Here is a 24350-nt window from a genome sequence, read left to right as displayed (position 1 = left end):
AAAAATAAAAGGTTTGTAATATTTAAAAAAAAAACTTAAATTTGTGGGAAATACCATAGTTGAACAATTTTAGGGACCAATTTTCCTTATTAAAAAGTAAGGTGTATCATTAGTAACGAAGAAGCACAAACAAATTGGTAAAATGAAATATTATTTGTGAAAATATTGATTTTGTTCTAGATAATTTTTAGGCTATAATGATAAAGTAGTACAGTATAAATATGTAATACCCGAAAATTTGTGGAATTTTATTCTTTTAATTAAGGATGAAATTTTCTTTATGTTTTTGTGTTTAAAATATGGTGTGGAAATTATTTTGTGTTTATTTGATTGTTGTGGATGTGGTATTTTCTACCTAGGCAAATTAAAATGTAATTAAATAATTAATTAAGCCATGTTTTTAAAAATCCTAATTAAAATTAAATCTCTCTCTCTCTCTCTCTCGGTTTCTCTCCCCCTCCCCACTACTTTCTCAACCTCCCCACTCCCTCTTAACCGATACATCATCCCCTTTCCAATCTCTCCCCACATCGGTTTTTCTCTTTTCTCTCTTGCAATTGCTCTCAACACCGGTAAGCTCCCTCTCTCCTTCTCCCTCTCGGTTCTCATCTTTTTCATTCACTCCCTCTCATCATCGTCTTGGATTCCTCAAGGTGATACCCCCCTTCGTCGTGAATCGGAGTCGTAAGAGGAAGTAAAGCTTTTTTTCACTACGTTGAACTATCCGGGAAAGGTAACACAAGGCCTCAACTCTCGTTTAATTCGAAAAACATGCATGTAGGACGTTTTTGGATGGGTTAGATGTTGAATAGGATTTGTGGCTATGTGCTTGTGTTGAACATGTTTTCGGTGATAACTGACAGTGGGTTCCGACCCCGTTTTAGCTGTATAAACTTTGGTGTGTCTTCTGTGTGGTGTGTAAATTTCAGCTTCTTTGGAGGTCGTATGATTTTATTATGATTTCTGCAAGTAAACTGCGCAGTTCTGCGTGTTGTGTGTTTTTGGGAGATGTTTTCATGTGCAATGGTTGGGTTTCTGAGTGTTGTGCTTTTGTGATGTATGTGGGTGTGTTTGGCCAAGAGATGGCTCGGAGGAATCAGTGTTTGGTTCGAGAGTTTTCGTGTGTGTTGGCCGAGAGTTGTTGGGTTCAGCCTAGGGCAGATTTGTGGAGAGTCTGGAAGGGATGATCCCAGGTGTCTGGGTGTGTTTTGGGACCGAGAATGTGTGGTGTGAATGTTGTATAGGGTTTGAGAATCGGAAGTTGGAGGAAAGTGAGTGTGCACGGAACGAGCCAGGCGGCCGAGGTGCCGAGCCAGCGGCCGAGGTGCCGAGCAGGCGGCCGAGGTGCCGAGCCAGCGGCCGAGGTGCCGAACAGGTGGCCGAGGTGCCGAGCCACCGGCCGAGACACCGAGCCATGTCGAGACGCCGATCCTTTTTCCGAGTTTTTCCGAACCTTTTCCGAGCCAAGTGAGCCGTTTGCACAGTAAGGGTATGCCAGGACTTGGAGTGCTGTGTTCGTGTGTCGTGTGCGCGTTTTGGGTACGTCGTTTGCATGCGGGGTGTGTTTCGAACGTGTGACTTTGTGTGTTTGTTTTGTAACATGTTGTTAAGTGTATGTACGTGTAACGTGCTAGATATTGAAGTCGTCCACGTAGGAATCATGCATTGTCGTTTAAAGTCTCGTCTCTTCTGACTCTAATCATGATACAATTTATCTTTCAAAAGGGTGATCTTTTACGAGGAAAGTGCGGTTGAAGGGAACCTTTTTAAAAGCTAAGCAATCGAGGTGGGCTTTTCTACCCTACTTTTACGTGGGTTGTTTTTAATACGGACTCTGTTCCGGAATTGTTTATGGAGGTGAACTGTTTGTCTTGCCAAATGTTTTGATTTGAAACCTATCTGAAGTGGTTTACCACATATGTTTAATCGAATTCGGGTCTGTTGGGCTGCGAACCCTCAGGCTAGTGTACACGAGACTGGGTGCCATCTGAGAGCAAGTTGGCCGGTCTAGTGACCTGGGGTGTGGCCACGCCCCTTGTCACCGTTGGGATCAGATAGTGTATGATTGAGGGAATAAGGGTGGCAATATCGGAAAATGACTGCGCAGTCGAATTTATGAAAATATATTTTTGTGTACTTGGGTTATTTTCTTACACTTAAAACCCCAAGGTTACACTGTTATGGCATGACAAACTATGATTTTGGCGTGTGTCCACTGAGTGCAATAAGTACTCAGCCCTGCATGTTGTTTTCTTAATGTGCAGGTTGAGCGGCGATGGGGATGACGGATGTTGAGCAGTGAAAGCCAAATGAGTGTTTTACTTGGTCTTTTGGATGGTGTCGTGTCGTCATACCCGGCATCATCTGTCTTTGGGTCTTTTCCGCTGCTTTGTAATCCGATACAATGATTTATTTAACTCTGTTTACATTAACTCTAGAAATGTCGCTACAGTACCTGGTTTTAAAATGAATTTCCTTTTATCAAATGTCTTTGGGTCAAATATTCCTGTTTTTTCCCTTTCTTCCCCGCTCCTTTATTCCTCCCCTAGTCGCGGTCCACCGTACTTCCTATCCTTAGGAAATGCGGGCGTGACAGAGTGGTATCAGAGCCAGGTTTTTTCTTTCTGCTCTGGACCTAAGAGTCTCTTCTGTCTTGATTTAGTTTGTATCCCTGTGTCAAAATAAATAATTGACTAAGTTTTCAAAAGTGTCATTGGCTCAACATCCGACTCATCGCACTCAACCTGAAATGAGGTAATGAAAATTTCGAAATTTTGGAAAGTATATGGAAGTGGAGGAAATTGTGATTTTGGTGTTGAAAATGATTTTTATGTAAAGTTTAAGTAAATGTTGAGACATGTGGAAGGGTACAACGTGATGTGGAAAAGTTGGAAATTATTTGAGTTATGAACTGTTATGGTGTTATGAACTGTTGATGTATGATGAATTTATATGAAAGCATGTGGCTGATGTGTGTTGATATGATGACGTGAATGTAGATGTGAGCTTTTATGGGAGAATGTGTTGGCCTTTTGAATGTTTGAACTTAGACGTGATAGGATTTCACTAGTGCTTTTGGACCTATAGTAGATAAGAGCTTTTGGCCTTTGAACACCAGCGGGTTTGGGTTAGAACAGCGATACGTGCATACACATATCTCTTTCTCTCCTTCGGTTATGCACTCTGTTTTATACGCGAGGCGGTTGTTTCTGTTTTTCTATAGATGGCGCGTATGTTCCGAACCCCGCGACGGAGTGATCGCGATAGACTTAGGGCACAGAGGGTGCTCAGAGATTATAGAGTGTACCGGAAGAAGGATCACGTACCGCTGATCGAGTTCGTGGCACACTTCGACACCCTCTGGAGGGCAGCTCAGGAGTTCGGAGTGACAGAGCATGACGGCATTGAGAAGCTAATAGAATTGCTCCCCGACAGCTGGAAAGAGTGGGCCGAAAGAACGGCGAGGAGGTACACGTGGCATGAGCCCGCTACCGATGACATGGTGGGTGACATGGCTGGCTTTCGGAAGGCCGTGTATTGTGCACTGGTAGACTCTCGAGAGGAACAGCCCCCACAGGATGTGGAGGAGAGGGTCGTGTATCAGGACAAGTATGTGAGCATGTACGAGGGTGAGCAAGGGTTTGAAGATGACTACGGGGAAGAACCCGATGAGGCTCAGCAAGAGAACCCCGAGGAGGACGATGACGAAGACCCAGAGGAAGGACCTATGGATGAGGATGATAGAGTCGTAGTCTAGAATTAGAATAGTTCGTTGTCTTTTCAGTTTTTGCTTTCAGTACGATCTACTCTCGGGAACAATGTTGGCCTTCTTTCTTTTAATGAGAATTTGATTTTGATTTATATCCTATGTGTTGCATCTTATACTACATGAAGATTTTATAAGAAAATTTTGAGAAAGTGGTAATTTTGGATGAGAATTGTAGTAACACTTTTGGATATTGAATCAGAATGCCGCCAAGACGTGCACGCCAACCACGACAAGGACCCAACGTGGAGGCACCACCTCCACCACCACCGCCACCACCACCTCCACCCCCGCCTCAACAAGAAAGATTCATAGTTACGTTCTCAAGGCAGAATCCCCCAAAATTTGACGGACAAGGAGACCCATCCAAAGCGGAAGAGTGGATACGCGGCCTCGAGCGTATCTTCAGGGTCATGGAGTGCACAGATAGGGAGCGCATTGCTGGTGCTACCTTTCAACTGTCAGGTGCTGCCGATTACTGGTGGGAGACTCGGCAAAGAACTATGAATCCTACCCGCCTGGAGGCGCTGACGTGGGAGGAGTTTAAAGTGGAGATCGATAACAAGTATGTTCCAAAGACGTACAGACGGGCCAAGGTGGTAGAGTTCCACACACTAAGCCAAGGCCGAATGACTGTAACCGAGTATGACCGAGCCCTCGCGCAGATGGCACGATATGCGCCCGAGTTGATGGACACCGATGAGAAATGGGCGGTGAAGTTTCGGGCCGGGCTCAGAGATGAGATAAAGGCCGCATTGGCCTGTCGAGGAGAACTCTCCTACTCGGAGATCTTGACTTGTGCACTGGACGTGGAAGATGCACTCCCTAAGCCAAGAGTTGTGGCAACAGCAAACGCGACACCTCTACAAGCTCAGCCGGGCCACCAAGAGAAGAGGAGGTGAGATGGTGACCAGGCTCAGTATGGTGGTAAGAGGCCACAACACATGAGGAACCCACCCTACAATGGCGGGAGACAGAATACTTTCCAACCGAGGGCAAACTTTCCGCCGAGGAACCCTCAATGTGGAAGGTGCTACAAGTACCACGCCGGGGAGTGTCGAGACCCTAGGTGCTTCAACTGTGGTGGAAGTGGCCATTACTTCCGAAGCTGCCCAAATAAGAACATGGGAACGGGAACGAGACAGAACCAGCTAGGTTTCCGTCCACAATCCCAGGCACTACCTGCACCTCCACCGCAACAACGCCGCCAAGGATTACCATCGCAAGCAAGGGCCTACGCCTTGAGGGGGAAGCAGCCGGCAAACGGGAAAGAAACCTTTGGGCAAGGAAACTTGGCAGGTATGGGCACACTTCTCAATATGCCTATAGTTGTCTTGTTTGATACGGGTGCGTCGCATTCCTTTATATCAACGTCTTGTGTGGATACTTTGGGATTCATTAGACCTAGCGTGTCACCATGGGGAGCACCAGTGTTGTTCGTAAAGAAGAAGGATGGAACGATGAGGATGTGCATCGACTATCGGGAGCTAAACAAACTAACGCTGAAGAACAAGTATCCACTACCAAGGATAGACGACTTGTTTGACCAACTTCGAGGGGCAGGAGTCTTCTCTAAGATGGATTTGAGGTCTGGGTACCATCAGCTGAGGGTTCGGCGAGAAGATGTACCCAAGACAGCTTTTCGAACAAGATATGGTCATTATGAGTTCGTTGTAATGCCTTTTGGACTGACGAACGCCCCGGCGGTGTTCATGGACCTTATGAACCGCGTGTTCCATCCATTTCTGGATCGGTTTGTCCTGGTTTTCATCGATGACGTGCTTGTTTACTCAAAGAACGAGGAGGAGCACAAAGAGCACTTGAGAACCGTCCTAGCAACTCTAAGGGACGAGAAACTATATGCCAAGTTCAGTAAATGCGAGTTTTGGCTCAAGGAAGTAAATTTTCTTGGACATGTAGTAACTTCAGATGGAATTCGTGTAGATCCGGCCAAGGTAGAAGCGGTGCAGGAGTGGAAGTCACCTTCTACACAAAACGAAATCCGAAGCTTTTTAGGACTGGCGGGCTATTATCAAAGATTCATCGAGGGATTCTCGAAGATAGCAAGGCCAATGACGCAACAACTGAAAAAGGGAGTCAAGATGATTTGGACGCCAGAATGTGAGGCGAGCTTTCAGTTGTTGAAGGAGAAATTGACCACCGCACCAATCCTAGCTGTGCCGGAGCCAGAGACTGACTATGCGGTATATACGGATGCGTCGAAGGTGGGACTGGGATGTGTGCTTATGCAGAAGGGGAAAGTGATTGCATATGCATCGAGACAATTGAAGCCCCATGAACTGAATTATCCGACGCATGACTTGGAACTGGCAGCTGTGGTGCATGCTTTGAAGATCTGGAGACATCATCTTTATGGAGTCCGTTGTGAGATATACACGGACCATAAGAGTCTAAAGTACTTCTTTGAGCAAAAGGAGTTGAACATGCGCCAACGTAGGTGGCTCGAGTTGGTAAAGGACTACGATTGTGGTATAAATTACCATCCGGGAAAAGCAAACGTAGTGGCCGATGCTCTTAGTAGGAAGTCTCAATCTCAGCTGGCCACCTTTCTTACTATCGAGGAGAGTATAATCCGAGAGTTCAGTAAGATGCGCTTGGAAGTGGTGAGAATGCCCGAGACTGTGGAAGGGATAGTAGCCACGTTGGTGATGGAACCCGACTTAAGAGCCAGAATTGTAGAAGCTCAACGGCGAGATACGTTACTAGAAAAGATTCGCTCAGAAGTGAGGACGGGTGAACTCGGAAATTTTCGTGAGGCAGCGGATAATGGTCTCACATACAAGGGAAGGTTGTGTGTGCCTAAGGATGAAGGCCTGAGGATGGAAATCATGAGAGAAGCACATGAAACCCCATACGCTGCTCATCCAGGGAGCACCAAAATGTATCAAGACTTGAAAAGACAGTTTTGGTGGAACGGTATGAAAAAACATGTTGCGGCATTTGTGGAGAGATGCCTGGCATGTCAACAAGTAAAGGCGCTACACCAACGGCCCTATGGGAAATTGCAACCCCTCGAGATTCCGGAATGGAAGTGGGAACATATTGCAATGGACTTTGTGATAGGACTGCCAAAATCCCAGCGAGGGAACACGGTGATTTGGGTGATTATAGATCGTCTCACCAAATCTGCCCATTTTGTGCCGGTTCGTGCCACTTATGGATCCGAGCAGTTGGCTAAGTTATATGTACGGGAAATTATACGCTTGCATGGAGTTCCAGCGACAATCACATCTGATCGTGATGCTAAATTCACTTCTAGATTCTGGACAAGCCTGCAGCGCGAGTTGGGGACTAAGTTGAATTTCAGTACAGCTTTCCACCCACAAACCGACGGGCAGTCGGAGAGAACAATTCAAGCCTTAGAGGATATGCTGCGAGCCGTGGTGCTAGATCGAGGCGTAGGTTGGGAAGAAGTGTTGCCCTTGGTAGAGTTCGCGTACAACAATAGTTACCAGGCGACTATCAAGATGGCCCCATATGAGGCATTGTATGGAAAGAAGTGTAGGTCGCCACTTTATTGGGATGAAGTGGGTGAGAGAAGAATTCTCGGACCAGACTCTGTAGAAGAGATGATAGAGATTGTCCGACAAATCCGTGGGAGGATCAAGGAGGCACAAGATCGACAGAAATCTTATGCGGATGTTCGAAGGACCGAGTTACAGTTCGAGGTCGGGGAAAAGGTCTTTCTGAAAGTTTCCCCTTCTAAGGGAATAACTCGTTTTGGAGTGAAGGGAAAGCTGAGACCCCGATTTATTGGTCCATACGAGATTTTGGATAGAGTCGGCATGGTGGCATACAGATTGGCCCTACCACCAAGCTTTGGAAATGTGCACAACGTCTTCCATGTGTCACAATTGAGGAAGTACGTGTTTGACCCCACACACATAGTTCACCAAGAAGAGATGATGGTCCTAAATCCCGATCTAAGCTATGAGGAGAAGCCCGAGGCCATTTTGGACCGAAGAGTGCAAGAATTGAGGAATAAGTCAATTGCTTCGGTGAAAGTACGGTGGAGGAATCATGGAGTCGAAGAAGCAACATGGGAATTAGAAGATAAGATGAGAGAGAAGTTTCCGGAGCTGTTTGAGTAATCTAACAAATTTCGGGACGAAATTTTTGTTAAGGTGGGAGGATTGTAATACCCGAAAATTTGTGGAATTTTATTCTTTTAATTAAGGATGAAATTTTCTTTATGTTTTTGTGTTTAAAATATGGTGTGGAAATTATTTTGTGTTTATTTGATTGTTGTGGATGTGGTATTTTCTACCTAGGCAAATTAAAATGTAATTAAATAATTAATTAAGCCATGTTTTTAAAAATCCTAATTAAAATTAAATCTCTCTCTCTCTCTCTCTCTCGGTTTCTCTCCCCCTCCCCACTACTTTCTCAACCTCCCCACTCCCTCTTAACCGATACATCATCCCCTTTCCAATCTCTCCCCACATCGGTTTTTCTCTTTTCTCTCTTGCAATTGCTCTCAACACCGGTAAGCTCCCTCTCTCCTTCTCCCTCTCGGTTCTCATCTTTTTCATTCACTCCCTCTCATCATCGTCTTAGATTCCTCAAGGTGATACCCCCCTTCGTCGTGAATCGGAGTCGTAAGAGGAAGTAAAGCTTTTTTTCACTACGTTGAACTATCCGGGAAAGGTAACACAAGGCCTCAACTCTCGTTTAATTCGAAAAACATGCATGTAGGACGTTTTTGGATGGGTTAGATGTTGAATAGGATTTGTGGCTATGTGCTTGTGTTGAACATGTTTTCGGTGATAACTGACAGTGGGTTCCGACCCCGTTTTGACTGAGCAAACGATCTCCTTTTGGTACGATTTTTTTAGTTGTATAAACTTTGGTGTGTCTTCTGTGTGGTGTGTAAATTTCAGCTTCTTTGGAGGTCGTATGATTTTATTATGATTTCTGCAAGTAAACTGCGCAGTTCTGCGTGTTGTGTGTTTTTGGGAGATGATCCCAGGTGTCTGGGTGTGTTTTGGGACCGAGAATGTGTGGTGTGAATGTTGTATAGGGTTTGAGAATCGGAAGTTGGAGGAAAGTGAGTGTGCACGGAACGAGCCAGGCGGCCGAGGTGCCGAGCCAGCGGCCGAGGTGCCGAGCAGGCGGCCGAGGTGCCGAGCAGGCGGCCGAGATGCCGAGCCAGCGGCCGAGGTGCCGAGCCAGCGGCCGAGGTGCCGAGCAGGCGGCCGAGATGCCGAGCCAGCGGCCGAGGTGCCGAGCAGGCGGCTGAGGTGCCGAGCCAGCGGCCGAGCAGGCGGCCGAGATGCCGAGCCAGCGGCCGAGGTGCCGAGCAGGCGGCCGAGGTGCCGAGCCAGCGGCCGAGGTGCCGAACAGGTGGCCGAGGTGCCGAGCCACCGGCCGAGACACCGAGCCATGTCGAGACGCCGATCCTTTTTCCGAGTTTTTCCGAACCTTTTCCGAGCCAAGTGAGCCGTTTGCACAGTAAGGGTATGCCAGGACTTGGAGTGCTGTGTTCGTGTGTCGTGTGCGCGTTTTGGGTACGTCGTTTGCATGCGGGGTGTGTTTCGAACGTGTGACTTTGTGTGTTTGTTTTGTAACATGTTGTTAAGTGTATGTACGTGTAACGTGCTAGATATTGAAGTCGTCCACGTAGGAATCATGCATTGTCGTTTAAAGTCTCGTCTCTTCTGACTCTAATCATGATACAATTTATCTTTCAAAAGGGTGATCTTTTACGAGGAAAGTGCGGTTGAAGGGAACCTTTTTAAAAGCTAAGCAATCGAGGTGGGCTTTTCTACCCTACTTTTACGTGGGTTGTTTTTAATACGGACTCTGTTCCGGAATTGTTTATGGAGGTGAACTGTTTGTCTTGCCAAATGTTTTGATTTGAAACCTATCTGAAGTGGTTTACCACATATGTTTAATCGAATTCGGGTCTGTTGGGCTGCGAACCCTCAGGCTAGTGTACACGAGACTGGGTGCCATCTGAGAGCAAGTTGGCCGGTCTAGTGACCTGGGGTGTGGCCACGCCCCTTGTCACCGTTGGGATCAGATAGTGTATGATTGAGGGAATAAGGGTGGCAATATCGGAAAATGACTGCGCAGTCGAATTTATGAAAATATATTTTTGTGTACTTGGGTTATTTTCTTACACTTAAAACCCCAAGGTTACACTGTTATGGCATGACAAACTATGATTTTGGCGTGTGTCCACTGAGTGCAATAAGTACTCAGCCCTGCATGTTGTTTTCTTAATGTGCAGGTTGAGCGGCGATGGGGATGACGGATGTTGAGCAGTGAAAGCCAAATGAGTGTTTTACTTGGTCTTTTGGATGGTGTCGTGTCGTCATACCCGGCATCATCTGTCTTTGGGTCTTTTCCGCTGCTTTGTAATCCGATACAATGATTTATTTAACTCTGTTTACATTAACTCTAGAAATGTCGCTACAGTACCTGGTTTTAAAATGAATTTCCTTTTATCAAATGTCTTTGGGTCAAATATTCCTGTTTTTTCCCTTTCTTCCCCGCTCCTTTATTCCTCCCCTAGTCGCGGTCCACCGTACTTCCTATCCTTAGGAAATGCGGGCGTGACAAAATACTTACTCCTTCCGTCTACGAATAGGAGTCTCGGTTCATAATTATTATAAGTAGTAAAGAGGCTTCACCTTCCACTAACTTATTTCACTTACATACTCTCTTCTCTCTGAAAAGTATAAACTATTTTCTAATTTTAAAAACTCTTCTCTCTAATGAGGTGGAACCCATCCTCCTACTTTTTCTTTCTATCTCTCTTACTTTACGAATCGTGCATTTAAACCCGTGTCGATCAAATGTTTATAGTTTATACTTTTGAGGGATGGATGGAGTATCATGTAAAACTAACATATACAAGTTTTACTAATTTTCTACTAATTTTCTTCCACCTACTTCTTAACATTTCTTAAAATTTATGTTGGAATGAAATGAGACTTCTATTCGCGGATGGAAGGAGCAAGTGATATAGGTTCCATTGGAAAAACAAATCGAGGTTGTAATATTACACTTTCATTAGTAGTATGCATTTGGTTTCAAGTCAGCCCATTTTACGAATACAAAAACTTGTTTAGCTCGACGTTACAATCCACGTGCACTGTTTGATATAATAAGCATTATTGCTAACGTGACATAGATAAAATTAAATATTATTGTGTAAATTTAAATGTAGACTCAATTGGAAAACCTTAATGCTTTTTAGTGGTACGTAGTACTCCCTCCGTCCCGAGCTACTCGCTCATTTCCTTTTCGGCACGGAGATTAAGGAATGAGTGTATAGGAAAGTCAAAAATGACGGCTATAGGTGAAAATTTTTACTAAAAATGGAAAGAGTGCAAGTAACTTGGGACGCCCAAAAAGGAAATACGTGTGAGTAGTGCGGGACGGAGGGAGTACATTTTTATTATTATTGATGTTGTAATTTGGGTACTTTGTTGGACCAATAATTAATTGGGTGTTGGTTATTGTCAGTTTAGTTATGATTAGATCGAAAGAGCGTAGTGTATGAAATCCACGTCTGACGACATTTTGATTATTATGTTTCTAGGTGTTGGAAATAGTATTTTTTGTATAGAATTCCGCAAATTTAAGGAGATGGTTTTTTATTTTATGTTGTATTAACTAATTTATAATTAACTGAAATCAAACAAACGATGAATTAGTGCATAGATATAATATAACATGCTTATGTGTATAATTTGATACAATAAATAAATACGTGCATTTATAAACAGGAATTTTACATTTCCTCCAAAGTGAAACGCAGCCTGCAAAAATCAAATAATTAAATGTTAGGGTTATGAATTGTTAAACCCAATAATCAAATAATTCATTATGATTGTGCAAGCTACAAACGCACTCTGAGGACCACCAGATGCAAAAAAAAGCACTCACTAATTATGGGATTTGTTGTTAATCAATTTATTTTAATCATAAATTAAGTTTTGAAACACTTATAGTTGGTATGATGTAAATTGAATATTATATGAAGAGTACAACAAAGAGCAAAAAAAGTAAGCTGGTGACCTAATTACTCGTAATCTTCGGGCACTTTAAATTAATTAATCCTTACATGATGAATTAGTTGTTTGTCTTAATTTCGAGGTACGAAGCTATTGAAATATAATTACAAACATATTAAATATATCCATGTAACAGTACTACAATCCATTTTGATTTTATTTTTATTTTGTTCTCTTGAACTTATAGTTGTGTAGATTAATAGTTTAGATTTTCGACATTCTATTACATGTAAATACGTGCATGTATGTGAGCATTTTCACATATAATGAAACATATAATAATACTATACTGACTATTGAAACATTTTCAAATAAAACTTTGAAACCTTAGCATGCCTTTTGATTTCTTAACACTAGATTTTATATCAATTTATCTGCTACTTCGTTTTTAATGAAATACACAACGTATATACCGATTTATGTATGAACATACTTTTTATAACAATCTTATTGCATTTAATTTACCATTACAGTTTACAAATAAGTGAATAACACACACACACACACACGTAATTCACACTATAATCTACAATCCGGAGATAATAATAAAAATCTAAAATAATTATAATCCAGAAATATGAAATTTTTTAAATAAATTAAAATAATATTATAAGAAATGATATGCAAGAAATCCTACATGTGGTGGGTGGGGATCCGCCGTTGGATTCTCAACATCTTTTTTAGGTGTAATATTTTAGTCCAAATAGTGGGGTAGAGATACAGCTGTGTGTGCGTACGTAACGTATTCATAACTAAAATTAAGCGTCAACAATTAATTAAAATACTCTAAATGCCAATAAATATTTTTTTGACCAGAAATTAATGTCATAAATATAGTTAATAAATAACGTCATTAGAATTCACCCTGTAAAAGTTATAAGTTTGCAACTGTTATTTCATTTGTATGCTCATGGAGTCATGATCAGTCTAGACTATTTATCTTTTCTTTTCATCTCTATTTAGATTTCAACGTATACATTAGTTTTTTTTGAAAAAATAAATATTGAATGTGACAGAATGGTTCTAAAACACCGCGATTATTCACATTCTCAATTCTATTAAATATGGTTAACCGAATTAACTTTACATGCTTGATATGCAATTTTTTGGAATTCAAACTATAATGTGTCACGAGCAAAATCATATCCACGCAATAGAAATTTAAAAAAAACGCATTTTTAATTGGATAATGTATTCATAATAATAATAAAAATGACTCAATGATTATTATGAACCATATTCATATGAAGTACAAATAGTCTTTTTTATGATATATTCAAATGTTTGAAAAATATATTGGCAATTGAAATAAATGGATAAAGACCGAAATTGACTCTCTAGCTTAATGTTTAGTATACTTAAAATTAAATTTATCTTTTGATTGCACTTGTTAGTTACCACGGGTTTCTTTTAGGTAATAGTATATTTAAAGTGTACTATATTTAACACTCGTTTAAATGATGCAAAATACGCGGTAATAATTTTACAAAATAAATGAATTATTTTGTTAACAAAATTCGTGGAATGGAGTTCGTCTCGAGAAATAAAAAACTACACTTGGTTTTGAATTTGATTGAATGATAATAAAATGTGAGACTATTATTCTCTGCCCCCCTCCCCCACCCCTCTATCTCTCTATATCTCCTATAAATTATAAAAATTGTCATAATTGGTGGAAATTATCTAAATAAATAATAGTAATAAAAAAATATACTATTGAATTACTAAACTCTCCTTATATATTTATAAATTTATAGGAGTAATATAGTTATACATAGAGATATTTATATTCTCTAACAAACACTTCATTTCGAAATAAATCACCATTTATGGACTCAATCATAGCTAAAGAAAAATGGATCAACTTTATGTAAAATAATAATGCTATGTAACCTGGAATTTAACTTCTAGCCAAGATTGAGGTAGTGGCCCTCTAAAAACAAGTTTAAGACATAACTTTTGACAAAAACCAAAAAGATCACATAAATAAATAAATAGAAAACTTTACAGAGAAATGATTTGCAATTATTTTTGTTGGTTTGTAAACAAGTCAGTAAAATAACAATTAAAGATTCAAATAGAAGAAAGTAACACGAGACAGCACGGTCCACTATAGGACATATATAAAAAAAAGGGGTACCCACCCTACCAAATTTATACATGGAAAAAAAATAAGATGGGACTAACTATATAATTTCAAATATAAATAGCAGCATATATAAGACATTTCTTTTAATCCCCATATCTTTTGTTAAAAAGAGAAGATATCATAGTATAGTGTACTATTATTAGATAGTGATCTGTATATTTATGTAAAGACTAATTCATATTTCCAGCAAATGCTTCTCTAATTTAATCTAAACGGACAAATATAGAGTATAATATATGGCTGAATAACTTGATGATTATATTTATGTTTGCCTCATTCAACATATGTAAATTATATTTCGCGTTATTGTGTCTTAAATTACAATACTAATAATTAAGAAAAATAAGGTATATTACCCTTGTATCTTAATTAAACTTAAAGACTAATAATTGGATACGGAGTATATTATATGCTATAAAATTCAGCGGGTAAATGTGAGTTATCTGTATGGCTTAGTTTATGTGTATGTTAATATGAAAAAAAATCAATCTAGAAATTTATATTTACACGTACTCACAAGTCGCAATACATACCATAAAAGATTAGAGAAGAGTTGTTGCACAATGAGATTGACAATATGCCCAAATGTCAAATGTATAATTTTTCGATCCTAATATGTTACGGTGACATATGTCAGTTCACCAACTTTATATGAAGCCGTCATTAAATTTTCGTGACCGAGTAACAAATTATCACGACAAAACTCATATACTCCACTATTACTACGAGAATAGACCGCTATAAAAAATAGCAGTAGTACAAAACTAAGAGCATCGGTAACGCTAGGGGCCGGGCCGCAAATCGCGAGTCCCTGCCCGTCCCATGCGTTACACGGAGGCGAGTCACGGCCCAGGCCGCTCCCGGGGCCGCGTTCCCGGCCTGGTGAGCATCCCGCGGCCCGGCCCGGCCTAGGGTTACACGGTGCGGGACGGGCCGCAAACCCCCAAAATGTATTTTTTTTTATTTTTTTGTCCATTTATACCCATTTCTTCAATATTCTTCCACCAATTTCTCCATTTCTATCCTCTAAATTATTTCAATATTTTTTCTATGACGTGTAATTTTTATTTTTTAGGATTTAATATTTTTTTTTAGGATTTGTAATTTTTTTTCTCTAGGATTTGTATTTTTTTTCTAGGATTTGTAATTTTCTTTTTTCGACTGAACAATGTATTTTCCCGGTTTGAATTGTTCAACGTATTGCATTTACGAATAAAATAGGTTGAAGTTGTGAATAGTGTCATTTATTAGTTGCGGCCCGGGCCGCAACCTGCAGGGTTACAGCAGTTGGGGCCTGGGCCGCAACTGTAGAGGAATGATGACGTGGAGGGGACTTGGGGCCGGAAATGGGGACGGGGTTAATGATGCCCTAATATCCTTCCCCTGATAACCATTCAATCTTAATACCATGTGATTTACTAACTAACCATTGCAATTATTCGTATAAAAACATCCGAAAAATAATAATCGATGTAAAAAAAAAAAAAATTCCAGAAAATTCCTAACAAAAAATTCAATAATTTATATGAAATAGGTGGGGCCACGGTTGGGGTCTGATCTGGCAAACTCAGTGATGCCAGCCTAGCACTTGCCATACATCATTGAGCAAAGGGCCCCATCATCCACAAAGCACATGCCAACCTTCCCATGCACACACACACACTAAAAAACTTAATTCCGTTTGTCCCCTTCTTATTTTTGACCCTCTAATTATGTTTAAGGTTCCCTAATCATGCTTATTACATCACATTATTACGCCCCCCTCTTCTCTCTCTCTCACACACACAATATACAAGAAAGGAAACAGTATAAACCTAAAAATTGCCGTTATTTTAGTGTCGGCAAATACCCGTTGGACAGAAATTACGAGAGTGATTAATGCCTCCTAAATCTTGAACGAAATTAAACCCATTTTACCCTAATTATAATTGTATTGAGATTTTTTTTTTCAAAGTAAAATTTTTTAAATATTTCGTTTTGCAAATCCCATATATATGCTTTAAATATGAGCTAGATGAAGGGGTCTTTTTCTTATTCTGTGGTGTCCCTTTCTTTTACCATCCATTTTTATTTATTTTTCTTGTTATAATTTTGGTAAGAATTTTTTTTCCTCCTTAATTGCCACTCATCATCATTCAATCAATCGCCTCTTTCCTCTATTCTTGTTTTTCTTCACTCTTCTTAGTTTTGTGTGAAGTCAAACATTCGCAGCACAGAAGAGAAAGGGGTGGATTTTTGATGAGAAATTGAAGAAGAAGAAAAGATGAAGAGGCTAGTAAGTACGTTTAATCTCTTTTTTATTGCAGTGATTAGCTATGTGAGTTCTCTAGTTTTTTGATTAAAGATTTTTTTGTTTTTTGCGTCTCTGGATCAAAATTGGGTGTTTATTATTTGTGGGCTTGCATAAAAATTGAAATCTTGAGATTGGACCATTGTTGTTTGAGCTTCAATTCTGTCAAGATTGCCTTTTCTTTTTGCTCTTGTTTAAGACTATTGGTTTTAGTTACTTTACTAAGATTTGGTGTTGTTGCATAGGTTAAGTTTGATTTGATCTTTCATTCTTCCTAGTTTGGTGTTAGGGAAACTGCCTACATTGTCTGATTATTACAGCTAGTTCTTGGTTTGTAGATCTGAAATTGTGAATGTTTGTGAGTGGGAGGTTCAGTTTAAGCTACTAGAGTTCTATTTTGTGCTAATGCTGGATTGTACCATTGTATACTTTTGCTGCCTGCCTCAATAAGGCTAGTAATTGAGATCTATTTTGTGCTATATGGTATAGCTATTGACTATTGAGGGACTTATTTTGCTAATTATGCCTATTTTATGATAAGAAAAAGTGTAGTAGCTTTTGGAGCTGTGATAGCAAAAGAGTTCATTTTTCACTTTAATCTCTTCTGAACTTTGTTACTAAATACAATGTGTAGACGTACGTATCATACGATCGATCAGATTGAAGAAGATGTTCGTAGCTGAATGTTTTCTCTTCTTGTTGAGAGTGAATATGTCTTGATTTTTCACTCTAGTCTTTGATACTTTGAGTTAACTGTCGTGTGTAAAACATGTGTTCATATGTTCGAGAAATAGAAGAAGATGTTCATTGCAATCGGATGTTTTCTCTTCTTGTCAAGAGTGAAAATTTTCTTAGCATTTGCTGTATATATTGTTTGTATAATGCGCTCAACTTCTCTCCTTATGTGCTAGGTAGTTTTTGTTTTGCTCGTGGCATTGAGCAATGCTGCAGAGTACAATGGGGTATGCACTTCCGATTGGCCATTGACACCCCGGCCTCACAGTGTGTCCGTCTCAGAATTTGGGGCAGTGGGAGACGGGAAAACATCGAATACCGTAGCATTTCAGAATGCAATTTTCTATCTCAAGTCGTTTGCAGATAAGGGCGGTGCTCAGCTCTATGTTCCGGCAGGCAAGTGGCTTACCGGATGCATCACCCTTACCAGCCACCTCACACTTTTTCTCGAAAAAGACGCTGTGATTCTCGGCTCTCAGGTTCGATATGAAGCTCTAGTCAAGCCTAAATGATTTTCATATTTTGTTTTCCTCTACATTCTTTTTAAGAATATGCAATCAATTGTTATGGTACATATATATATTAATCTTTCTGCATTATTAAACTTTCATATTGTTTTTTTCAGTTTGCTGAATGAACCTATTAAATTATAAAATGCATATGTAATCTTAGTAATTTACCTTCATACACAGGATATTATGCACTGGGATGTAGTCGATCCGTTACCTTCTTATGGCCGTGGCCTTGAGGTGCCTGGTCGAAGATATCGTAGCTTAATCTATGGGCAAAATTTAACCGATGTTGTTGTCACAGGTAGGAATGTTTGCAGACGATTTTTCTTTTTTCAACTTTGTTGGCCTTTATTTTTTTCCCACCCTAATTTTCGTTGCTGTGCAGGAAACAATGGAACTATTGATGGACAGGGTTCTATCTGGTGGGACCAATTCAATAATCATTCCTTAAACTACAGCAGACCACATCTAGTCGAATTTATGTGGTCGAACAACGTTGTTGTGTCGAACCTAACATTCTTAAATGCACCTGCGTGGAACATACACCCGGCATATTGCAGGTACCGTCTCCTTAAGTTCTCTTCAAATTTTCTTTTCTTTGTTATCTCTAGACGTTATAGTATTGTAACTTCTTTTGGTGCGATGTTGTGTTGCAGTAAATTGCTTGTCCAGAACATAACGGCTTATGCTCCACCCGACTCTCCCTACACTAGTGGAATCGTTCCAGGTTTGTTGAAATTGTGATCTTTTCATAGCATTTACGTCTTAAGTTCGTTCTTCTAAGTTATATCTAACCGATATCATATGCTCGTTGTCCTTGATGTTTTCTTGACCCTTGAGGGTGGCCTAGTCGCCCCGAGTGGCGAATCCGTGTGTCCCTAAGGGGCAGTTTGGTATGGTAGATAACTCATCTATCTTGGAATATAAGGAATTGTATGCCCAAAAATTCCCTAAAATATGTGTTCTTGTCATGTTTTGTTTATTTATCTTCCCGGCCAAACTGTCCTCTAGTCTCTCCGCTCTAAATCTCAAACTCGTCTAATTTCAGATTCGTCGGAGTATGTTTGCATCGAGAACAGCAACATTAGCACGGGGTACGATGCCGTGGTGCTGAAAAGTGGCTGGGACGAATACGGGCTTAGCTACAACAAACCAACCACCAGGGTCAACGTCAGGAAGATGCGGTTGCAATCTTATTCTGGTTCCGGGCTCGCGTTCGGGAGTGAGATGTCTGGCGGGATCTCTGACGTACTAGCCGAGCATCTTCACATCCACGGCTCGGTGAACGGCATCGAGCTGAAGACGGCAAAGGGGAGGGGCGCGTACATTAAAGACATATTCATCTCAGACGTGAATGTGGAAAACGTGCAACATGGAATCAAGGCGTCAGGTCAGTTCACGAATCACCCCGACGATGAATATGACCCCAATGCCCTCCCAATCGTCGACGGCATCACCTTTAGAGACATCGTTGGCATAAATGTCACCACGGCCGGGGTATTCTGTGGTATAGACGAGTCCCCTTTCACATCCATATGTCTGTCCAACGTCTCCCTTCCAGCTTCGTGCGATCCAGCTGCAGCTTGGATATGCACCAATGTCGAGGGCTCGTCCGTAAATGTGTCGCCCGAGCCTTGCCCGGAGCTCCAAGTCTCGTCATCTAGCTCCTCCGATTGCTTTGTATTCTTGAATCCGAACGGTCAAGTAGCATCCGGAGTTTGTACTTGAGTCATTCATTCAACCGGTCCCTCGGGGCATGCTAGCGCTACGTGCGATCTTTGGGTCGGATGGGGCAACCGCGGGCGAGAACGAAGCGGAAGCTTGTCCGCGTTCGATTATGTGTACAGTGTCACTTCTTTCATTCATGTGTAAGAAAAGTTTTGGTAGTGCAAGCAGGACTCTCGGATGTTTGTTTGTGGTTAAGATTCATTTCCATCTTTATTTCGTCATTTTTCATTCACATTTGTACATTCTTCTTATTTGTGGGATTTTGCATTGATTGATTATAGTTGGAATTTGAAAATAATATTTCACATTTCGTGTATTCATTTTTCAAATGGAGTACTTATTTATTTTCTACTACATTTTTTTAAATACAATGTATCATATCAATTGTCCTTAGTTATTTGATGTGTTGACTGCAATGCAATATTGTTAAAGTTGAGGGAATTTTTCCTCAGATGAATGTAATCGTGTGTTTGTTTAAATTCGTAAAACATAATAGGGAATTTCTGCCACCACCACCATATAGTTATCCATCATGTCAAATGTAGATTTCTTTTTTTAAAATTAGGCATATATTTGATAAAATTTCAACTATTTATGATTGAATTTATCACCCATGTGATAAATTTGTTCCCTAGCTTGAACGTCAAATGTCAGGCATTAATGCTAGAATAATTGCCCATTTTTTGTTCAAAAAAAATTATTATATATGCATAAAATTTACACTTTCCAAAGGCATTAAATGCATTTTCTTAAATATGCGAATTTTCTCGATGAAACAGAGCAAGCAAAATTTATTTTTAAATATATTTTAATTGAATAAATTTATATGCTTTACCCTGCAGAGAATTATAATCTGAATAATTTTAGAACTTTTGTTTATTAAAAATATTCGTATAAAATTAAATACATCGAGTAATAATTATAATAAAAATAACATCACATGAATTACACCTGAGTATCAACTTCATGTGTATTCCAAACCACCAAAATACAAAATTCAACTCTGGAATAATCTCATACATCTTCCAAACCCAAAAAAGGGGGACCAACCAACAACAAAGTAGGACAAAAACATACAACGACAAATGCAGAGATGATGCAAGTCACTATATATATCTCTTTCATGTGAGAAGTGGAGACAAAAGAATATATGGGTATATTTGCGGTTTCCCAACTTTGTCTTTGCACACAACACCACCATCGGCATTCATTGGTGTGATATAGACTGACTAGAAAGTTGAACCCATGCGAATTCCTCTTTGTAACTCGCACCTCCTTCACATGAGGCCTCACATGTGTACACGGCGATGGTGGCCCAGTCGAGAGAATCTTCACCGTCTTTCACATGGAAGAAGTACAGTATCTGGGGTAAAACCTGAACCCGGAGATCAACAAGAGCAGCATCAGTAGAGAATAAAATGTAGTTGCTGACAAAAGCCAGTACCGCGATGACATGATTTTTAGGAAAAAGTTTGATACCAACTCATTTCCACTTTATTGGACTCTATCTATGTGCATGGAAGAACCACTAACCTGAAATTCAAAGGCACGTGTGCCACCACAATGGTTACACCTAGGAATATCCGGTTTTGATGGCCGGCCACTAGAAATGGGCCATAATGGCTTTGCTTGAGAGGAACTCGAGTATCTGTTCATCAAAGAAACAGAAAGCGACAGATTATCTAGCAACTTGTTTCAAAGATTTCGATAGACAGAGTAAAATGCAATGTCTACGAAAGTGGAGACACGGTTCGTTAGTATTCAATTCCAACTGATCACCTTAAGACTTGTTCGGGAGCTGAAGATATTCTCTCTTGGAAAGATGCCCAACTACTATTCTCATCAGATGCCTAAGCAATAATTAAAAAACTAAGTTTAAAAGCAATAATTAAAAAACTAAGTTTAAAAGCAATAATTAAAAAACTAAGTTTAAAATTATTCACTACTATTACTGTACAAGGCCAGAAATAACAGATCGCCAGAAAAGAAAAAATCACCTTGAAATATTTCATAAGATTTCCATCAGAACCCTCAGTTCGGCTTCTAGAAACCAATGCATTACCAGTTTCATTATCATTGGACATTGTCTCATCAAAATCACATTCATCCTCACACGTGATCTCATACTCGGGCCAAAGGGAGTTGCTTGCAGCTGTTTGCCAATAAAAATCATGAAACCAAGTTACATCAGAATACATGCTCTAAATCTTATTACAGGACACCCCAGCAATAGTTTCACTCAACTACAACCTTAAACATGGAAGATAAAGCACTAACCATATCCTATAGTAAGTACCATATGACTGGAATGTGCATTGAAAGTTAAGCACAACATTTGAATTTAGAGGAATCTTATCTTGCAAACAAACATATTAGAGCACGAGTCCAATATAACAACCAACACAAGCCACATACTATAGTCATTTGCCATGCTTAGAACTATCACCTAATTCAGACTCCTTGCCAGATGCCTCCAACCGTTGGCATAATACTTTATGACTTGAGCTACCGGATCGCCAATGAGCAGCCTGCAAGTGTTTCATTTTTACCTGAAGCTTGAAACCATATTTCATGCATAGATGAGCTATGTTAAGTACCTGGTGCTTCCCAGAACAATAGCGTACTCTTCTACAGCTACTACAAATTTTGTCTCCTTTCCATGCACGACACCAATCACATAGCATTGCTGGAACAATCTATCGAGCATCAGCGTACGTGCAAATAATATGTTTCATAAAGATCATAACATGCAGCAATCTACAACTACATTGATGGAGACCACCGTAAGAGATAACACAAAATTATGAGTAACTCTTATTAAAAACATTCTGGAAAACAAACTGAAGGAACAAGGAAAATGAAAGGAGAATACTCACTCCTACCCAGCCTCTAGGCCAATTGACTAAACAGTAACCATACCTCTACCCTAACATCCTCTTTTCTAGATAGTTTCAATCTCCCAACCCTTCAGCGCATCAAGAGTTCAATACAGCTGACCGATAACCAAAATAACACTTAGGATGACCTAAGACGGTTAAAACAGATAAAGAAATAACTAAGCAGCCCCCTCCTCCCGACTTGCATGATCATAGATATATCATGCACACCAGACACTAACCCCTTCTTTCAATCTCAATGCACTTCTGAATATCTTCATTCCTAGGTGTAAATGCCATATTGCGTTCCGTGAATTCCCACCACATTAACATAAATTTCTATATTTCCAAAGCTAGAATGTTGCACCTAAATTAAATATGCGGTTTTTGGGGGGAAGGGAATGACCATTTAAGTCATCGTACTACAAGTCTACAATAGTACGAGTACTGCCATCACAAGAATTTTCAACCAAAGCAACAATTCATAAACAGGACATGTACCTAAAAATAACCAAAAAAAAGTACCTCCAGCTGTCAATGGCTGCTGGCTTCCATCTTCAGCAGGTGCATCACTGGAGTAGAAGGGGTTTGCCCGTGGTAATTGACACCGAAAAACCTTGATGCTGTCAAGCCATTTTGTTATCAGAAACATTACATTGCAAGTGATATGTCAATTGATCATTTTAATTTTATATCGCATCGTAACAAATGAGAAACACGTACCTTCGGGACTGGACTTCTGGAGACCGCTTCCACTGTTCGTGCTGATCACGAAGAAGACAGGACATTGACGAGCACATGAAAACGAACAGTGTTCGATGAAAAGTTGATTCCTCAGATAAAGGGGCGTAAACCTACCCAAACAAAATAATTATGAAAGATAAAATTGGATGTGTTTACAGAATCCCAATATATATATATATATATATATATATATATATATACTTAAACATATTTTGTAAGTAATCCCAAAAACTCATGCATCTATTTGATTACTACACCTGAAGCAGAAACTGCAAAGGCTCACTGCAAAAATCACACAGACTGGAGCTTCCTGAAGGAAAATTAACGGGGTCCAACCATGCCTAAATCAAAAAAAAAAGGAATACCATCTTAAAACAGTACTCCATATAAATGCAAATACTCTTCATACGCATTCACATTACCAGGAAACAAACACGTATAACTAAATAAGTGCTATTTCATGAAATTCGGTAAATATACAACTCGAAAATTCAAACCGCAAATGAATTCTCAATTTTAACAACGGAAAAACCAATTAAAATTACCGGAGAGCCACCAGCTTTACTCGGGAAGTATTGGCGGCGCGATGACCAAGGATTTTTAGGCTTGTCTGCGAACCCTAAAGTCATCGGAATCTGATCTTCTTCATCGTCAATTTCGTCACTGTCTGCATCCTCTACGTCGTTGTCTAGGGCTCCGCCTTCATCCTCCTCCTCACTGAGGGATGATATCTGCAAAGATTTGAGCTTCTCTTCTTCGAAATCAATGTCCATTTCTGTCGCTTTCAGTGTACGAGCTATTACAATCGGATTGCACAAAATCGGAGGTTTATCGCCGGCGATAAATGGGAGGGTTTTACGAGCTGGGCTAATTACATTATTTATTTACCGTGGTTTTATCTTCACACAAAATATTTAAAATTTGCATTAAATAACCTTTAAAAACTCTTTTGTTGTATAGATGCCACAACTCTTTGTCCACGTAACCAAAAGAGCATCCTTAACCCTGACCCGGATTCAGGCCTCAAGTCCCCTCCACGTTATTATTTCCTTAAATTTAAGTCCTAGGCCACAACTGCTCTAACCCTGCAGGCCCCAACCCGACCACAACTAATAAATTGCACTATTCACAACTTCAACCTATTTTACTCGTAAATGCAATACGTTGAACAATTCAAATCGGGAAAATACATTGTTCAGTAAAAATTAAAATTATAAATCCTAGACAAAGCAAATTAAAAATCCTAAAAAATAAAAATACAAGGCATACATTTGTTTTTTAAAAAAGGATAAAACTACTACTTTTTCATTTGTGCACGAAGGTAAGTGATCATCTCATGGTGCAACTAGAGATCGAACTCCGACATTGTCGAAGTATCTCTCGATGTCAACTCTGTCAGCTGGCTCATCCGCCAGGTAATGCTCATCTCCGACATAGACTCGAGTCGGAGATCTTATCCAGAGACTGATTGGGCGGCGGTGGCGCCATAGCGGAGTAGCTTGCAG

The 24350-nt window shown here is 40.1% G+C and overlaps 2 protein-coding genes across 3 annotated transcripts; one reads left to right on the top strand and one right to left on the bottom strand.

Annotated features, from left to right (window-relative positions):
• The first annotated feature begins 15810 nt into the window (after positions 1 to 15810).
• LOC121748755 (probable polygalacturonase) lies at positions 15811 to 19541 on the top strand. 2 transcript variants are annotated; one of them, XM_042143252.1, is made up of 6 exons: positions 15811 to 16235; positions 17162 to 17464; positions 17678 to 17798; positions 17883 to 18057; positions 18154 to 18224; positions 18546 to 19541. In XM_042143252.1, exons 1-6 carry the CDS (start codon positions 16224 to 16226, stop codon positions 19223 to 19225), a joined length of 1362 nt encoding a protein of 453 aa, XP_041999186.1. In that variant the 5' UTR covers positions 15811 to 16223; the 3' UTR covers positions 19226 to 19541. The 2 variants fall into 2 exon arrangements, with proteins under 2 accessions (XP_041999186.1, XP_041999187.1); XM_042143253.1 differs by having other exon boundaries at positions 15811 to 16239; positions 17166 to 17464.
• A 597-nt stretch (positions 19542 to 20138) lies between these two features.
• On the bottom strand, positions 20139 to 23746 carry LOC121748756 (programmed cell death protein 2-like). The gene is made up of 10 exons (XM_042143255.1): positions 23391 to 23746; positions 23103 to 23186; positions 22825 to 22955; positions 22627 to 22724; positions 21823 to 21911; positions 21672 to 21753; positions 21223 to 21377; positions 21005 to 21075; positions 20759 to 20873; positions 20139 to 20600 (listed from the first exon to the last, which is right to left on the bottom strand). The coding sequence occupies exons 1-10, from the start codon at positions 23616 to 23618 to the stop codon at positions 20433 to 20435; spliced, it is 1221 nt and encodes a 406-aa protein (XP_041999189.1). The 5' UTR covers positions 23619 to 23746; the 3' UTR covers positions 20139 to 20432.
• Between the last annotated feature and the right edge of the window lie 604 nt (positions 23747 to 24350).

Source organism: Salvia splendens, chromosome 9, assembly GCF_004379255.2.
Source record: "Salvia splendens isolate huo1 chromosome 9, SspV2, whole genome shotgun sequence".
Taxonomy (NCBI): domain Eukaryota; kingdom Viridiplantae; phylum Streptophyta; class Magnoliopsida; order Lamiales; family Lamiaceae; genus Salvia; species Salvia splendens.
Note: the sequence above shows the minus strand (reverse complement) of the source record. Positions and strands in the feature narration are given on the sequence as shown.

Coding starts and splice junctions, on each gene's coding strand:
- LOC121748755 (XM_042143252.1), top strand. Junction 17,799..17,882: donor AACCGATGTTGTTGTCACAG/GTAGGAATGTTT, acceptor GTTGCTGTGCAG/GAAACAATGGAACTATTGAT. Junction 18,225..18,545: donor CACTAGTGGAATCGTTCCAG/GTTTGTTGAAAT, acceptor GTCTAATTTCAG/ATTCGTCGGAGTATGTTTGC.
- LOC121748756 (XM_042143255.1), bottom strand. CDS start 23,618: ATGGACATTGATTTCGAAGAAGAGAAGCTCAAATCTTTGCAGATATCA. Junction 22,725..22,824: donor CCAGAAGTCCAGTCCCGAAG/GTACGTGTTTCT, acceptor ATGGCTTGACAG/CATCAAGGTTTTTCGGTGTC. Junction 21,754..21,822: donor ATTGTTCTGGGAAGCACCAG/GTACTTAACATA, acceptor AAACACTTGCAG/GCTGCTCATTGGCGATCCGG.